An 18,159-nucleotide genomic window follows, 5' to 3' on the forward strand; every position below is an offset into this window, starting at 1 on the left:
CTTCCTATCGGGTAAATTCGTTGTACATATTTTTTCAAATGATGTTTTTGAGTCAAAGTGATAAAAGAATATATATATATTTATTTATTGAACTATACAAACTACTATTATTTTAAATTGTAAGCTTCAGATATCCTTCGAGTAGATCGATCATTACTTGTTGTACTATTCACCCGAAGAGCATAAACTAATTGAACCAATCCATCTTCAGCATCATTCAAGTCTACCTTTTGTTTCTTGGCAAAACTAACATCCACTTGTAAAATCCCTTTGATTTGTTTCAAACATTTTTGAAAAACTTGAGCATTTTGGAAGCTTTCACGTTGAGAAGCTGCTCCTAATCGATAAGAATCAATTTGTTGACAAAGATCTGCCATATTAGAATTGGCTCGATTCATTTGAATTTGTGCCATCAATGCCTTCTATAAAATTTATATATATAAATAAATAAATAAAAAAAATTATAAAAAAAAAAGAATCATCAATATTTTTTTTTAACTTACCATCATTCCTTCAGGATCAATAGGTGAAACTGGTGTCATACCTCCATCACTATTTTGACCACAAAGTTCAATCAAAGTTTCTGTTGTAGGAATCTTAAGTTCATGCAATAAGATCTGTGCATCAGGTGATAACTTTTCTTTTGCTTTAAATTCGGTCAAAAAACCCATAGCCATGAATACATCCACTGCCATCCGACTTGATTCTGTTGATAATACTTCACGATAAATTGTCCTTCGTCCTGCAATCAAATGAGTAGCAATCCATTGACTGAGCAATGGTACAATACTACGTGGTAAAGTTGGCACACGTTCCAAAGCTGAGAGTGAGCATGATGTAATCCAATAGGTATCGATGGTAGGATATATCAAGGATGCCAAAAATATCAGTTGCTCATATCGTACATGACTGGTTTCCATATTCACCTTTAGAGAAAGTTGATTGTTTTCCTTTTTTCGTATCACTCCTTCTTTTTCATACCGGCTCATAATGGTTTTGAATTGCTAATAATATCAAATGGAGATCAATAATGTGAGCCTTCTTTCTTTCTCTCTCTCTCTTACCTTGTCAACATCCCAAGTCAAAACAAATTCATTTTCAAGTAATTGCACAAGGAATCGGAATCGATCAATAAATTCATCTTCGCTAACAGTGTCTTCAGAAAAGGATAAATAGATCACACTGAAAAAGGCATCCAAAAGGAAAATGTCCACAATCTAATATAAAAAATAAAGATATGAATAAATTGATTTTATATATATATATATATATAATAAGATCTTACTTGATTGGAGTAATAAGATAATGTCATGATATTGTCAGCATGATCATTCACCTTGATATTGGTATCATCCGTCATTTCTTTGCCTTCAATGATAAGATTCTTGGGTTCGTTAATCAATTTGAATACACTAAAAATGATGGCTTCCAAGTCTTCCCCATCTAGATATAAAAAAATAAGTTTTCATCATCATTTCAAATAAAATATTTATTTACCTTGCCAATCTATTTTATATTGTCTTTCAAGTATTTCTATTCGAAGCCAATCCAGTAATTCTTTGATTTTGCCTATTATGAAATAAAAAAAAAATATCACTCAGATACCTTTTCTTTTTTTTTGTCATTTCATTTCATTACCTAAGCAGACACCACCTGTGGCTCTTCCATATAAAATAATCGCACACACTAAAGAAAGTGGAGTCACTACTAAAGCTTCATGTTGACTATGTTGAATACGCTTGACAATAATATTGGCAAGATTCGATTGTTCATCTGATTTGTCACTATATATATAAAAAATAAAAAATTAAGATAAGTATCAGTAAGGCTTCAAAAAAAAAAAAAGATATATATTCCATTCTATTATGTTGTGAGTTTATCTTTTATAATACCTTGAAGATTTATTGTATTCAGCAGCCACATCTTGTATACTGATCAGTTGTCCAATGCCGACATGAACACGTCCACATTTCTTAGGAGCATCGATGCCATCCAGTAATCGATTGCGTCTATCCATAGCTTGACTAGGTCGAACCATATTGGGTAAAGGTGAAGAAGGTGCTTGCGAGGCCAAAAGAGGTGATGATCTTGTAGAAGGCATATTATTTCCACTCATGCTACTGAGAGTATTGTTGTTGTTATTGTTGCTACTGTTGTTGCTGTTTCCCATATAAACACCTTTTGGTTGTTGATCTAATACTTGATCAATAAGGAATCCAAGTTCAGGTACAATTTCATAAGAAATGTTGATAGGAACAATCATCACATCACGATGAGCCTTGCGAGGAGTACTTCCAGTAGTACTAGCATCCATCCCTGTTGTTGTACTTGTTGGCGTAGCAGGGGAAGCAGGAGATTCAGGAGGACTGGTCAAATCAGAATTGGCAACCTTGGATACAGTGCTTGTAGAGGTGCGCGATTGATTGGATTGTAGTGTAGATTCCATCACCATATCGATCATTTCATCATCAAATGCTTCTTGGTACTTTCCTGTCCGAGACCTTGATTTTTCAAGACACATCGATAGTGCGCCATGTTCACGTAAAAGTACTTGAGTATAAGCTGCTGTCACTGCCGAGTTGAGAGGTGATCGTTGATGTTTATCCCTTTTCACATAGTAAGCCCCAGCCAAACGATAGATATCAGAAATAGGACCCAATTGTGCCATCACTATACGTACGAAATAAAAATGGATGAATATCTATTTCTATTCTTTTTTTTTTCTAAAAAAAAAAAAAAAAAGATTACCTTCATCACATACTAGAGCTGGTACAGGAAGATGATATCGAATAGAGATATACCATACCAATAATGGATCCAAAATACTTTTTGATACAGGAACATAAACAACTCGTTTACCAAGAGTAGAGTCTCGAATCTAAAATACCAAAAGAGAAAGTTTAAAAAAAAAATCAAAACAGATAATAGGAGTCAATCAACTTACATAGCGGATGCTTTCTTCACTGATTCGGACACTTTCAAACATATGATCAAAGAAGGATTTGAGGAAGGAGCCGGTAAACCAGACAAAAGTCAATTGCGTACGTTCACTCATTCGAATAAGGATTTTCTAAATAAAAATAATAAACATAACGTGTTACGTGAGTATATCATTGATCTATATATATATATATATATATATATATATATATATATATATCATGACTTACCATAGCTTCATTGACGGCTGTTTGCTTAGAAACACCAGCATTTTGCGTGATCTACGAATTAAGAAAAAAAAAAAAAGGTGTTAATAATATCATCATTATTCCCCCCCCCAAAAAAAAAAAAAAAAAAAAACAAAAAAAAAAACTACCTGATGAATAGCTTGGTTGACTCGTTTGTCATTCAGTACAACTACCTTGACAGCATCATCGTTGCTTCCAACCTTTTTTCTCCATTTTCCAAGTACAAGTCGTTTGTCATGTTCAGCATTGATCACGGTTTGATCCTGAGACCAATCTTCCAAACTATCATCCACATCTACAAGCCAAACTTCATCTTTTTGTTGTTGCTGAGTTGCTGCGGCTTCATCTTGTACCAATAAATGCTTGAGATGCTCCATCATTCGATAGGTTCGTTTATTCATCTGGTCAGGAGAATAGATTTCACTGCGTACTTGATGATCAATCACTCCATGAGCGTCGTTGCTGCCTGCACCTTGGAATTGTAAAGCGCAACTCCATCCTATAGCTGCGGTAGGTAATCGTACATTAGGTTCTGTTCCAACAAAATAGTGCATCCCATAACTTGAGTTTGTAAAGTAATTCATCCAAAACACAGTATCTGCATCTTCCGGTACCAATATGTAAGGATCAAATATCTCGCTGGCAGTATCTTCTCGTAATCGTTGTTTGAGTTGTGCTATCCATGGACCACCATGATATAATAATAATGATGTGGCCTGTTGTGATTTCTTGTTGTAATTGTTGTTGTTGTAATGATTCATTGCAGTATAGGTACGCATCACATTCGGTGCTAATCTTGCTGCCTTGTCCACAGATTTACTCATCCGATGGGAACTTCTCTTGCTAGAAGGTCTTGCAGAACGCCATCCATTTGAATCGCCACCTCCATTGTTTCCTGTGTTTGTCGTTGTAGTATTGCTAATATACACTGAAGCCGCTGATCGCAGAGAATTCATGACTGTGCGTGCCCGAGATAAACCTTGAGCACTGGCTGTGAAGTAAGAGTTGGCTGGTGCGAGATTGATACCTGTTGTTCGAGTCCAATAATGTCGCATCGCTTCATAGGCTAGTCGCCAAGTAATAGCACGCATGCCAGTAGCTGAGACATGATAAATATAAGGAAAACAATCTTCAGCGTGATAGTTCATGGATAAAGTTCCTGTCGATGATGATTGAGAAGGTCGACCTGATATTTCATTTGCTGGTTCTGTAGCCGCTGTAGCTAATGTTGCTGCTGTTCCAGTGGATGAATAGGAGGATGTTGAGTCTCTATTGTTACCAATGGTAGGAGTTGATGATGTTCTTTCAGGTGTAGTATCAGGTTTGGTATCATCAGTCATAGGTAAAACAAATGTAGTTGGAGGAGGTGTCATAGTAGCCGCACATGCTATGATGGTTCGTACTGCAAAATCAACAGGTATAACATCTGCCGTCATGTCACCATGATTAGTATCAATAATTCTAGTTCCACGGCCAGTCAATAAAATCACACCATTTGCACCATTAACTTCATCTGCCTATTGAAAGAAATAAGAGTCAATATCATTTATCTTGTTGCATTATTTTTTTTTTTTTCATTACCCATCCTTTCAAAGGTTCAGATACACTAGGTCCAATATGACCAAGTCGTATGATACCAATAGGGAATTGTTGAGAATTGGTGATTTGCTTTTTTCGTACATCACTAACCAAGACTTGTTCAGCAAGAGCTTTAGAGAAAGTATATACATTTTGATAATAAGGCCTAACTTGATTCATGATCACAGGTAGATCTAAGAATAACAGAAATAGAAATGAATGAATTTACCTTTTTTCCCCTTTTTTGATAGATTCCCCGGCCTATTTGTTACCTTCCAAATTTGATTCCACGATATGATCAATGATATCTTCTACCGATGATTCTTCAGGTAAGATACCAACCCTATCGCATGCCACACCAGAAGATCCATAGATTTGCAAAGGAGACAAATGAACAAAAGAAGATAATAACCCACATTCATTTGCCAAATTGATTAAAGAATTTGTTCCAGCAGCATTGACCTAATCATAGATAAATAGATAAAAATAAAAAATTGTGTTCAATCGATTTGATTTCAAATAGCGTCACATTGCATCAATTTTTTTTTTTAAAAAAAAAAAAAGAAAAGAACAATTACCTTGACGGAAATATCCAAACGTTCATTGCCATCCATATTTCCAGCACAGTGTAAGATCACATTAACATGTTTAACAAGCATAGTATGATCGTTAGTAGATAAACCGAGATTATGTTCCATAAAGTCACCATTGATTGGTACCACTTTTTCCCGGATAAGTTGATCAAATACTGTTGTTCCCATTTGTCGTCGTAAACTGATGAATGCCTATAAAATGATTTTTATTAGCATTTCTATAAAATTCAATCACATACTACTTACCTTGTTTGATAAAATTTCCTCTTGAAGTCGTACAATAGGGTTAGACAGACGACGGTGAGAAGGGCCCATACGAATCAATAAAAAGATACGATCGATATCACCATGAAGAGAATGTAATAATTTCCAAAATACAGCTTTACCAATAAACCCAGTTGCACCCGTAATAAGGATAGATTTATTGTGATAAAATTGACGTACGTCTTGAGATATAACTGTATTCTTTTGTTGTTCTTCTTCTTGTTGTTGAGTATCACGATGAAGGTGGTCATGGTCTTGTAGTTCTTGAGGTTCTTCAGTGATGATAGGTTGATCCAGAGCAAGTTCATCGTCTGAGCCTAATTCTGGCATATCGTCCATATTTTTCACCACGTCAAATATTGTTGGAGATTGTGGAGCAGAAGGTGATAAAGGGCTGTTCATGATAAAATCCTTACTTTCTAAATCTGGAGTAGTGATAGATATCGTAGGTACAAGTGTCATCCCTTTTTTCTTTTTATTTCAACCAAGAATATAAAAGAGAAAAAAAAAAGGAGGATGTTGGTCAGGGATAGTTCGTAATACAGTAATAAACACGTGAGATAATATAAAGAAGTTATATTTTCACAAGAATAGAATAACTAAAGTAAAAGGAAATTCCTTATTAGAAAAAAAAAAACGAAGGAGCAAAAAGAAAGAAAAAAAAAAGTAAAAGCAAGAGAAAGAAAAAGAAACGAAAAAAAAAGGGACACCGGGAACTGAAAACATGGTTGGGCTGGGCTGAGCTGAATGCTCCAAGCTTTTTTCCTTTTTTTTTTTTTTTTTTTTTTTTTGTATCACTTGATTTCCAGTAAGAATTAAGCCATATTGATTGAATTGCCTATTTTGGACGACTCTCTGTCTCTCACTGTCTTGGTAGATTTTCTCCCCCGCATGTGATGATGAATAAAAATAAAATAGTTTATATAATATTTTTTTTTCTCTCTCTCTCTCTTCTTCTTTCCTCTTTTTTTTTTTTTCTTCTTTCTTCTTTTCTTTTTATCCTCATTCACTATGGCTCATATACTTTCTACTGGTGTTATCAAGCGTGTTCTTACCAAACAACCTTCTCTTTCTGCCAACTTCTCTAGCACTACCAACTTACTAAAGGATATCAATACAGTGACTATCGTAGGTGCAGGTCTTATGGGATCAGGCATAGTTCAAGTAGCCGCTCAAGCTAATTGCAAAGTCACCATGGTCGATACCTCTGATGCTGCTATTGCCAATGGTCAATCCATCATTGCTTCTTCTTTGAAACGCGTGGCACGCAAGAAGTTTGCCGAAGATGAACAACAACAAAAGCAATTCATTGATAAAGTTCTTGCCAATATCACTACTTCCACTCAAGCTGAAAAAGCTGTTCATGATGCTGATCTGGTGGTCGAAGCTATTGTAGAAAATATTGATATCAAACGCAAATTGTTCTCTACTTTGGATAAAGTGGCTCCCAAGCATTCTATTTTTTGCTCCAATACCTCTTCTTTACCCATCACCGCTATTGCTGAATCCACTTCTCCTGAACGTCAACAACAATTTGCTGGTCTCCATTTCTTCAACCCTGTCCCTGCTATGAAACTGGTGGAAATCGTTCGTACTGATACTGTCTCTGATGAAGTATTCCAATCTTTACAAGACTTTACAACCAAGGTGGGCAAAACTCCTGTTTCTTGCAAGGATACTCCTGGGTAAAGTTTTAAAAGAGAAAAAAAAAGGATGGATAACAGACTCTGTTATGAAGTTAACATGTTGAATTTTCTTTTTCTTTTTTTTTTGAATATAGTTTTATCGTCAACCGTCTTTTGGTGCCTTATATGTTTGAAGCCTTCCGTGTACTAGATCGTAAGGAAGCAAGCATCAAGGATATTGATACTGCCATGAAATTGGGTGCCGGTATGCCCATGGGTCCATTTGAACTCGCTGATGTAAGTAATAAAAGAAGAAGAAAAAAAAGATGATGAACTAACTTGATTTTATTAAAATAGTTTGTTGGATTGGATACAATGAAATTTATTGTGGATGGATGGGCAAAGGAAGGAAAAATCGAACCTGCTTTGGTTCAACCTTCCAAGTCATTGGATGATTTGGTGAAGGAAGGTCATCTTGGTCGAAAGTCTGGAAAAGGTTTTTATGATTACAAGAAATAGGTTTAGATTTAGTTAGATTTTTTTTTCTTAGATGACAAATTGGAATAAAAACGTTGTACCTGTTGTTTCAGATTCTTTTTTTTTTTTTTTTTGTTCATGCATGAGATTCGAACTCGCTAATGGGATAGGCGGCATTTGAACCTTGCTGCCTGGAACAAGCCACACTCTAAATGTCTCTTCGCTTTCTTCTGTCTTTTTTTTTTTTCTAATACTTCCTTTTTGTCATTTTTGTCTTTCATTTTTTTTAATATTGTAATTGAATCATGGTGAAAGCATATCTTCGTTATGAAGCTCTTGCAAGCTTTGGTATCATTTCATCGACACAATCTAATATTTGTTACGATGATAAAGGCAAACTTGCTATCGCTCCTGCTCTTGAAGAAGTTCTAGTTTGGGATCTTCGTAAAGGTGTTCAGGTAAAGAAAGGAAATAATATGTTTTACCTTTTTTTTTTTTTGTTTAATGGTATTCACTCTATCTTGTTCTGGATTTGTACATGAATAGGTTGGAAAATGGCACGAATATGGAAACAAAGCGGCTGTCACTTGCATTTGTAAAAGTCCTAATGGAAAAGATTATGCTGTTGGGTAAAAGATTTTGGAATAATACTTTGTTAAACTCGTACCCTTCTTCCTTCTAATATATATATATTCTTGACTTTATTTTTGAAATAGTTATGCAGACGGTACAATCAGAATCTGGAATATCGAAACATCGACTTCAACAGTAACACTTAGTGGACATCGTGCAGCAGTAACCGCTTTAGTTTTCGATCAACAAGGTACTCGATTGGCATCTGGATCAAGGGACACCGATTTGATTGTATGGGATGTCATTGCTGAATCTGGTTTATATCGATTAAAAGGACATAAGGATCAAGTCACTTGTCTTGCGTTTTTAACAAAACCAACAACCAATGATGTTATGGAAGACGATAATGTAGGGGTGGCCAAAGAAGGGTATTTGATTTCTGCCTCTAAAGATACTCTATTGAAATTATGGGATTTATCTGCTCAATTCTGCCGGGAAACCATTGTGGGTCATCGTAGTGAAGTATGGTCTTTTGCTGTATCTCCTGATCAACGTATCATTCTATCGGGTGGATCTGAACCTAGTGTCAAAGCATGGAAAATTGATTGGCGTGTTTTGGGATTACCTTTGGAAGATTTGGGAACAATGGAAAATGATTTAAAAACAGATGCAATGGATATAGATGAGGATGAGAAGAAGTTGGAAGCAGCTACTTTACAAAAAGCAATCACTGTCTATGGAGATCTACCTCGACATTCTCGTGAACGTATTTCCACTATTCAATTCCATCCAAGTGGCGAATTTGTTGGTATTCAAGCAGCTGACAAGGCAGTCCAACTTTATCGTATTCGAGATAAGGCTTATATCAAGAAAAAGATTCAACGACGACGCAAGCGAGCAATGGAAAAAGGAAAATCTGCCGACGAAATCAGTGATGAAATCCAACTGGAAGATGAAATCAAATCTCAAACCATTGTACGTACTCCAGCCAAGGTCAGTAGCTTTGATTTTGCTCCTGTGAAAGATATTGCTAAAGCAGGTTATGTTCAGGTAAAAAAAAAAAAAAAAAAAAAAAAAAGTAATGACATTGAGAAAAAAAAAAGAATTCGAACGAAATAATCTAATTATTATTATATATATAGATCCTTGTGTCTTTAAGCAATAATGTGATTGAAGTATATAATGCACCTTATGATATTGACAAAAAGGATGAAGAATCTGAAGATTACACCAAGCTTTATTCTCTTGATTTGCAAGGACATCGATCTGACATTCGTACATTGGCATTAAGCAGTGATGATAGTATTTTGGCATCAGCTTCTCATAGTATGTTCTTAGTACTGATCGAAAATCAAGTATGTACAAGTATTGAATTGATTCTTTTTTTTTCAATTTATAGATTTACTCAAGCTTTGGAATACCAAAACAAGACTCTGTATTAGAACTATTGATTGTGGTTATGCTATCTGTAGTGCTTTCTTACCTGGTGATAGACATGTAAGTATCTTTTTTTTTTTTTTGGTAGAATAGAATGAAAGAATCCACATTGCTTACTATAGTTTATTTATTTGTTGTGATTAGATTTTGATTGGTACTAAGACTGGAGAACTTGAATTATATGATATTGGATCAGCTGTCATGATACAATCTGTCAAAGCACATGAAGGAGCTGTTTATTCTTTGGCCATTCGTCCTGATAAACGTGGTTTTGTCACCGGTAGTGCAGATAAGGATGTTAAATTTTGGGATTTCGACTTGGTAGAAAATTCAAAAGTAAGAAATGGGGAAAAAAAAAAGAAGATTCAATTATGTATACTTATTTCTTCTTTCTTTAGGCGGAAAAATCTCTTACATTTACTCATATGCGAACGCTTAAAATGTCTGATGAAGTCCTTTGTGTACGATATAGTCCTGATCAAAACTTATTGGCTGTTTCCTTACTTGATACCACTGTCAAAGTGTTTTATCATGACACTCTCAAATTCTTTTTATCATTATATGGTCATAAGGTACGAGATAAGATTAAAAAAAAAGGTACATATTTTGATTGATTCAGTTTACTATTTTGAATGTTGTTATTTAGTTACCTGTGTTAGATATGGATATTTCTTCTGATAATACACTTATTGCTACTTGTTCTGCAGATAAGAATGTCAAACTTTGGGGTCTTGATTTTGGTGATTGTCATAAATCTTTATTTGCTCATCAAGAAAGTGTCATGGCTGTCAAGTTTGTATGGGGTACACACTACTTCTTTACTGTTAGTAAAGATAAAACGATCAAATATTGGGATGGTGACAAGGTAAGAGAATAGAATAAAGAGAGAAAAAAAGATAGACTCACTTTATATATATTACTTTAGTTTGAAAATATCATGAAATTGGAAGGTCATCATGGTGAAGTATGGGCATTGGCTATTGCAAAAAATGGATCTTTTATTGTTACTGGTTCTCATGATCGATCACTGCGTATTTGGGAAAAGACTGATGAACAGGTAAAAAAAAAAATGTTTTATTTATTTTTTTCTAATTTTTTCATTCTTTTTTTTTCTATGTTTTAGTTATTCTTGGAGGAAGAACGTGAAAAGGAATTGGAACAATTGTATGAATCAACCTTGATCAGTCAAATGGAAAAAACCAATGTGGATGATAACACAGAAGTGGATGCGGCTGGTATTCAAACCATGGAAACTCTCAAAGCCGGTGAACGGATCATGGAAGCCATTGATATTGCTGATGAAGAACGAAAAGGATGGGAAGACTATGAAATGGTAGGATAGGAAAAGATGATTTGTAAAAACTGACTAATCGGATATATGCTTGATTAATAGGCAAAATCCAAAGGATTACCTGCTGTACCACCTACACGAAACACGATTCTAATTGCTATGGGTGATGTCAGTCCTGACAAGTATGTCCTTGATGTGATTCAAAAGATCAAAGCCAATGATTTGGAAGAATCTCTTTTGGTATTACCATTCTCCAAAGTGATGTCTCTTTTAGCATATATTGAAATTTGGGCAAAGAAGGTAATTATAGAAAAAAAGAAAAAACAGAAAGAAAGGATGCTAATGTCATTATTATAGAATTGGAACATTATTCTTGTGTCCAAAGTATTATTTATTTTAACCAAGACACATCATAATCAAATAGCATCCAATCGAATTATGCGACCTATGCTTGATTCTATTCGAGTTCATTTACGTTTACAACTTCAACGACAAAAGGATGTCATGGGTTATAACCGAGCAGCTTTATCATATATGCAACGTGATTGGAAGGCAAGGAATACTACTGATTTTGTAGATGAAACCACCATGACCAAGGAAACCAACAATGGCGAAGACAAGAAAAGAAAATTTGTCAAATTAACAGCATAAACAATTCTATATGTATATCAAACGTTAAACATCATTTATTATTATTAGTTTTATATCATCAACATCATTCATTTTTAGTTTTAGACAGCAACTTCATTTTTTTTTTACACACTATATACGGACTTTACTTTTCTTATCAACCATAATAATAAAAAAAAAGTTGTACTTTACTATAAAAACAGTAATCATCCTTGACCACCTTGTTTTGCCTAGTTTAGAATGAAAAGAAGCTCCGCATCTTTTTTGTATCCCAACCAAAAATTTTTCATCAGGTGATTTCTTTTCATTTTAGATTGTCGCCTTTTTTACATATATCATCTCCTTTTTCTATACCATAAATGAATCACCACTTGTTTATTTCACATAACGTGATGAAGATCATATATAAAAAGAAACCAACTTTTAAGTTTTTTTTTTTTTTATATTTCCAAAAAGAAAAATGTTTATTATAAATGTTTGTGTGGGGCGATGGGGATGAGTAAAAACATAGTCGATCGTGAAAGAGAAAAGTTTTTGTTTTTTGACACCTGATTCCTTCATATGGAAACTCCGTCAAGTTTTTTTTTTTTTTCTACATCATTTTCATATTGATGATAATGATGATTCAATTAGGTCAATTTGCCATTGGATAATTATGGTTCCCAATGACAAGTTTATCTATCAGAAACCTTTTTTTTTTTTCTTTTTGTTGGCTGGGATGTAAAAAAAAAAAAAAGAAAGGGGAACCCGGTCAAATGGTAAGTTTAGTATAAAATTGGAAAGTGAAAAAGTTGGAAGAGATGATGGGAATAAAGATCATAAAGTCCGGCGCGCCAATTTAACGTTATTGGGCAAAAAAAAAACAAAGACACTAAAAAAAAAAAAAGCTTATTCTCCCCTCATGTTAGCATTGATTCTTTTATAATGACACATCACTTGGAACTTTTTAGAATATACAAAAAGAGTGCACGTGGGAATTGATTGGTTCAACCAGTTGGGTTCGAAATGATACACTACATCATACAAGAACAATAATAATCAAAAAAGAACAAAGGAAATGAACTGTATGCCCAAAAAGTTCACATTTATGAAAAATAATAAAAAAAAATGAAAAGATAGCGGAGACTTAAACTCGTGTCAAATGGCCCTAAAAGGCATAAGTAGAAATAAAACGTTTTTCATGATGAAGAATAGTTAACATCATTGGTGGGTTGAATGAAATCATTATCTTTTCATTTTGATGTTTTATATTTTAACCTATCAAATGACAGAAACTTGGAAGATTTCTCTTTAAAGTTCAAAGATGGTAATGGATGAATGATAATAATAATTATAATAATAATAATGAAAAGATGGATTTGTATTCCGCTTTGTTTTTGTACACCCCCATTTTCTTTTTTTTTTTATTATTATTATTGATTTCATATATATATGAAAGAGAGCCTAGGCTTATTTAAATAAATATTATAATAATATATTATATGTATCCATCACTATATATATATATATGTCTCTATCTCTCTCTCTCTCTCTCTCTCTCTCTGTGTGTGTGTGTGTATATATATTTCTTTATAAGTGTGTGTGTGTGATACTTTATAATTCTTGTCATCCCACTCCCCCCATTCTGATATTAAAAAAATGAAAATTGTTACTGCTTCTTTTTTAACTCATTATTATTATTATTATTATTATTATTATTTCATATTCTTTTTTTTTTAATTACTTTTTCTTTCCTTTTCTTTTAATAACTTGAAAAAAAAAGTTTCCCTCTTTTCATTCATTCTTTCTTTTTATTTGTGTTTATAGAAATAAGGGGGCTCTTTTTTTTTTTCTTTGTATTTTGACTCTCTCTCTCTTTTTATTTTGAAACACCTCTTCTCACATATTTATTTTCACGCGCTTTACCTTTTTTTTTTCTCTTTCTTTTTCTCTTTCTTTTTCTCTTTCTTTTTTTTTTTTTTTTGTTACTTTCTCTTCCGACTTTTTTTTTTTTTATTTTATCAATGTACCAGTATACCAACCATTCAGTACCCACTTACACCAAAGAAACTAGTTACCATAGTTTACCCGATACTTATTATCCTTCACAACCTCAACAAAATTATGGCTGGTATACACAACAACCTTTAGCTGCTTCTTCAACTCCTGTCCTAACAACAAATACAACAAATACTGGTACTCCACCATCTCCTCCTCATACTTCTAATCGACCAAAAATTACTACTTCACTTTGGGAAGATGAAGGTACTATATGTTATCAAGTAGACGCTCGTGGCATTTGTGTGGCAAGAAGACAAGGTTAGTATCCCTCCCCCTTTTCTTTTTTTTTTTTTTTTTGATCACCCTTTTGGGGTAAGGACCTCCTTTCTTTATTTCTCCTCATTTTTATTTATCCATTGATTATATATTTCTTTATAGATAATGATATGGTCAATGGTACAAAATTATTGAATGTTACTGGTATGTCTCGTGGCAAAAGAGATGGTATACTCAAGAACGAAAAAGGTCGGGTGGTGGTTAAAGTAGGTGCTATGCATCTAAAAGGCGTTTGGTAAATAAAAACAAAACAATAACAACAAAAAAGAGTGTCACCAACTTTAGTATTTATTATTATTCTTTCAATATAGGGTGACCTTCTCACGTGCAAAGGCTTTGGCTATTCAACATAATATCAAAGACGTACTTCACCCTTTGTTTGTCGATGATCCTTCCATCTATTTCTATTCCAACCCTATGGCTCCTCCTCATGCAAATTATTTTATACCCACCAACCAAATGTATCTACCTCAAGCATCCAATTCTGTAGAAGAAATTTATTCACCTCATCGACATGCTCAACAACAAATACCATCATCATCATCTTATCCTTCTACTACCAGTACACCTTCTTCTTCTATGGATCGTTTACCACCTACTCGTTCTGTTCCTTCCATGATGATGTCTCAACAACAACAACAAGATTATTATGCTTATCGTGAACCCAATAATAATAATAATAATAATAATCAACAATCCCTTCAAGATTATACAACATCTTCTGTCGATCATTTAGATCAACATAGTTTGATTGATTATTCAAGTAAAGGAAGTAGCTCCATGTTCTCATTGACAGTTTCAGATTCTTCACCAGCAACACCATCACAACAATCCTTATTTTATGATTCTACCATGACAACAAACTCTGGTTTCCCTCCATCACCTCATTCTTATTCCATGGAACAACAACAAATTCGACGACCTTCTATACATAACGATATGATGGATTTACCTAGTGCTCCTACTTTACCTTCAAACACTTCCTTGGATTCCTCCTTTTATTATACTCATCCTTGTGTATCAACTACATCTTTCCATGATCATCTTTCAAATGATATCTCCAAGTTACCATCTTCTTCCTCTTGCTCTTTTCATCAAGCCACAATGGACTTTTACGGATCCTATACCCCATCTTCAACAACTCATTATTCTAATACTACTACTACTACTCAATCATGGTAGATCAATTCTCTCTTTTATATTTTATTTTTGTTATACTTTATCTTATTCTTATTATATGTCTTCATTAATATTTCCCCCCTTTTCTCCTCTCTTTTTACTCCTCTCTCTTTTTCTGTCTGTCTTTACTTTTTATTTATTCACCCCCTTAGTTATTTATATAAAAGATATCATCATTCCCTCACTTATTATAATAAACTGTATATCTTGTTTCTATCTCACACTCAAATTCATTTAACAAAAATTTGTTATTTGTGTTACGCAAAAGTGCCATAGATTTCACACCCGATCCTATTTTCCCATTTGATCCCCAACTGAACATCAACAAAACATCAATTTCTCATAATGAACTATTCATTGAGTTTATAAATAGATAACATTTATTTATATATATAGTGATACACCAAAAAGTTGTTTATTATCATTTGGTTGAAAAGAGATCTCTCGGCTGTCATTCAATAAAAAGGGAATGGGATTTAACTTCAGTCATCTCGGTCATTGCTATTTTATAGTAACAATGATCAGGGGTACCCAGGGAACAAATGAAAACTTAAAAAAAAAAATGACCATCTTTTTTATATATATCATTCATTTGCTTTCATTTATTATTTCCTATCAATGCTTATTTCCATAATGATTTATCATCATTTTACTATAGTTATCTATCTGATGATCATTACCCATAAACAATCACATCATTGTATCCTCAAAATGGATGATCGGATATCATGGCGCGCGAAACGTCGGTCGGCTGTGAGCGAGGCACCCGGTAAAACAAAACAAAAAAGTGTTGAACAGAAAAAAAAAAAAAAAACAAACGTAGCACATTCAGAAAAAAAAAAAAAGGATTTTCTTTTTTTTTTTTTTTTTAAATCTAATTTTCATTACCATGGTCTCATTAAATGAATGGACGGATAAATGTTTATAAGTGAATGAATCAAAGATAAAGTTTTTTTTTTTTTTTTTTGTAGAAACACGTAAGCCTTAAAACTCAAACTAGAATGGCCCCCCACTTTTTTTTTTTTTGCATCATCGTGGCGTTAAAACTCAGATGCAGTGGCTACTAGTGTTTAAAATGAATTTATCTCTTTTATAGAAATGGAGAGAAGCATCCTTTGTTCCCTCAAATGGCCAAAGATGACGAGGCACGGAGATTCAATGCACAACAGTAAAATCATCATGCATATAAACGCGAATAAAACATTTTAATAGTATATTTATTTATAATATATAAAAACTAATCCAATATAAATGATATCATGATTTCCGGAAATCAAATACTGGTTCAGGTTTGTTGGCCAATAACTAATTAAAAAAAAAAGAAAATAAGATAAGAAAAGGCATGTATATTTTTTTTTTTTTTACCTTTTCCAATTCTTGCATGATTTCTTCTGTCAATTGAGATCGAATCTTGAGAGCTTGAATATTTTCTATGGCTTGAGCAGGAGTGGATGCACCTATAATAACAGATGTCACATGTGGATAATTCAAACACCAAGCAATGGCAAGTTGTGCAGGTGTACATTTCATCCTATGAGCAAGTTCCTATCCAAATAAATTGAATCAATTTAAATTTCTTTTTTTTTTTTCCTTTTTTTCTTAAACTTACGCACACCCTTTTGATCTTTTCCAATTTTCTTCGTCCTTCTTCACTATAATAACCAACACGCAGTCGATTAATCACAGGATGATCTTGTATAGCCAATCTTGTAAAGGGAGGAATCGTTCCATCATTATATTTCCCAGTAAGTAAGCCTATCATGTATATAATCAGTTACTGTATCATCCTCTTTCAACGATAGTTACCTGATGCTAATGGTGACCAAGTGCAAATTCCCAATTTAAATTGACTATACATTGGACAATATTCTTTCTCTACTCGTTCCCTATTCAGCATATTATATTGAGGTGACTGTAAAAAAAAGAAGAGATCAATATCAAATTTGTTTATCCGTTTTTTTTTTTTTATATTTGTTACCTCAGTAATAGGAGCAATCAAATTCAATTGTTTGGCAATCATCATAGCTTCTACAATCATATAGGCCGGCCATTCACTTGTTCCCCAGTATAAAGCCATTCCCTTGTCTATGCACCAATTAAAAGCCCGGACCACTTCTTCCATAGGGGTATCAGGATCTAATATAAAAATTAGTTTTGATAATATCCTTTTTTTTTTGATATATATAAATTTGTATATCTTACCTGGACGTTGGGCATATAATACATCGACATAGTCCAGCTGAAGTCGTTGCAAACAAGCCACCGTGCCTTCAAACACATGTTTCCTTGACAACCCACGGTCATTAGGTCCTTTGCCACCCCAAAACACTTTGGTTGAAATGACAAAATCCGAGCGTCGTAAACCCTTTTGATTCCGTAATGCTAAACCAAGATCAATTTCTCCTTGTCCACCTTTTTAATTATATAAGTTAGTACAATTCACGCGTCTCACCAGTATTGGTCTTTTACCTGAATGACTTTCCGCTACATCAAAATGGTTAATACCAAGTTCCAATGCTGTTTTCACTATTTCGGTAGCTTGTTCTTTGTTATAAATGGAAAAAAAAAAATTAGTTTTCTAACCTATATAAATTTATTTTTGAAATTACCTGGTGTAAGTTGTCCTCCTAACAAATAAAATGAAAGCAAATTAATATTTATTATTGTAGAATGTAATATAGATCAAAGATATTTACCAAAAGTAATCCAAGTGCCAAGTGATAAAACACTTATTTTTAGACCCGAGTTTCCTAAATAACGATATTGCATGCCTTCTTCATGGTTCTTGATAGACATTATATAGTTTTTTTTTTCTCCTCCACTTTTATGTCTGATAAGTATTGATGTGGTTCAGATAGATTCAAAAAGAAAAAGTGCAAGAAAAAAGTGAAGGAAGGACTAAATTTGACCGACAAAGAAATAGAAGGAAAAGAAATCGAAGAAAAAAAAAAAAAAGGTGTCATAAAAAATAAAAAGCCGGGTAAACATTGCACACTTTTGATTGAATG

The 18,159-nt window shown here is 33.5% G+C and overlaps 5 protein-coding genes across 5 annotated transcripts; 3 read left to right on the forward strand and 2 right to left on the reverse strand.

Annotated features, from left to right (window-relative positions):
* Nucleotides 1-61: 61 nt before the first annotated feature.
* Nucleotides 62-6,279, reverse strand: BX664DRAFT_299548 (male sterility protein-domain-containing protein). The gene is made up of 15 exons (XM_051542308.1): nt 5,606-6,279; nt 5,345-5,551; nt 5,039-5,228; nt 4,770-4,960; nt 3,317-4,705; nt 3,171-3,221; nt 2,945-3,070; nt 2,749-2,878; nt 1,893-2,670; nt 1,639-1,784; nt 1,498-1,569; nt 1,286-1,443; nt 1,065-1,217; nt 504-1,004; nt 62-422 (listed from the first exon to the last, which is right to left on the reverse strand). Exons 1-15 carry the CDS (start codon nt 6,083-6,085, stop codon nt 108-110), a joined length of 4,887 nt encoding a protein of 1,628 aa, XP_051399357.1. The 5' UTR covers nt 6,086-6,279; the 3' UTR covers nt 62-107.
* Nucleotides 6,280-6,590: 311 nt separating this feature from the next.
* BX664DRAFT_360202 (3-hydroxyacyl-CoA dehydrogenase) lies at nt 6,591-7,842 on the forward strand. Its single transcript, XM_051548144.1, has 3 exons — nt 6,591-7,308; nt 7,404-7,545; nt 7,606-7,842. Exons 1-3 carry the CDS (start codon nt 6,635-6,637, stop codon nt 7,765-7,767), a joined length of 978 nt encoding a protein of 325 aa, XP_051399358.1. The 5' UTR covers nt 6,591-6,634; the 3' UTR covers nt 7,768-7,842.
* Nucleotides 7,843-7,994: 152 nt separating this feature from the next.
* BX664DRAFT_360203 (quinon protein alcohol dehydrogenase-like superfamily) lies at nt 7,995-11,827 on the forward strand. The gene is made up of 12 exons (XM_051548145.1): nt 7,995-8,183; nt 8,272-8,354; nt 8,442-9,348; nt 9,441-9,624; nt 9,698-9,795; nt 9,880-10,071; nt 10,134-10,307; nt 10,382-10,600; nt 10,661-10,792; nt 10,859-11,068; nt 11,129-11,326; nt 11,384-11,827. The coding sequence occupies exons 1-12, from the start codon at nt 8,031-8,033 to the stop codon at nt 11,675-11,677; spliced, it is 2,844 nt and encodes a 947-aa protein (XP_051399359.1). The 5' UTR covers nt 7,995-8,030; the 3' UTR covers nt 11,678-11,827.
* Nucleotides 11,828-13,659: 1,832 nt separating this feature from the next.
* BX664DRAFT_265003 (transcription regulator HTH, apses-type DNA-binding domain-containing protein) lies at nt 13,660-14,464 on the forward strand (the record flags this gene model as incomplete). Its single annotated transcript, XM_051540844.1, has 3 exons — nt 13,660-13,954; nt 14,075-14,207; nt 14,284-14,464. Coding segments are annotated over 3 exons (609 nt in total), but the record flags the coding sequence as incomplete, so codon positions are not given.
* Nucleotides 14,465-16,337: 1,873 nt separating this feature from the next.
* On the reverse strand, nt 16,338-18,101 carry BX664DRAFT_336546 (NADP-dependent oxidoreductase domain-containing protein). Its single transcript, XM_051546098.1, has 9 exons — nt 17,848-18,101; nt 17,761-17,778; nt 17,621-17,695; nt 17,354-17,563; nt 17,130-17,287; nt 16,958-17,063; nt 16,761-16,906; nt 16,517-16,696; nt 16,338-16,456 (listed from the first exon to the last, which is right to left on the reverse strand). The coding sequence occupies exons 1-9, from the start codon at nt 17,945-17,947 to the stop codon at nt 16,409-16,411; spliced, it is 1,041 nt and encodes a 346-aa protein (XP_051399361.1). The 5' UTR covers nt 17,948-18,101; the 3' UTR covers nt 16,338-16,408.
* Between the last annotated feature and the right edge of the window lie 58 nt (nt 18,102-18,159).

The sequence above is a fragment of the Halteromyces radiatus genome, assembly GCF_025201355.1.
Source record: "Halteromyces radiatus strain CBS 162.75 chromosome Unknown BX664scaffold_5, whole genome shotgun sequence".
NCBI classification, from domain to species: Eukaryota; Fungi; Mucoromycota; class Mucoromycetes; order Mucorales; family Cunninghamellaceae; genus Halteromyces; species Halteromyces radiatus.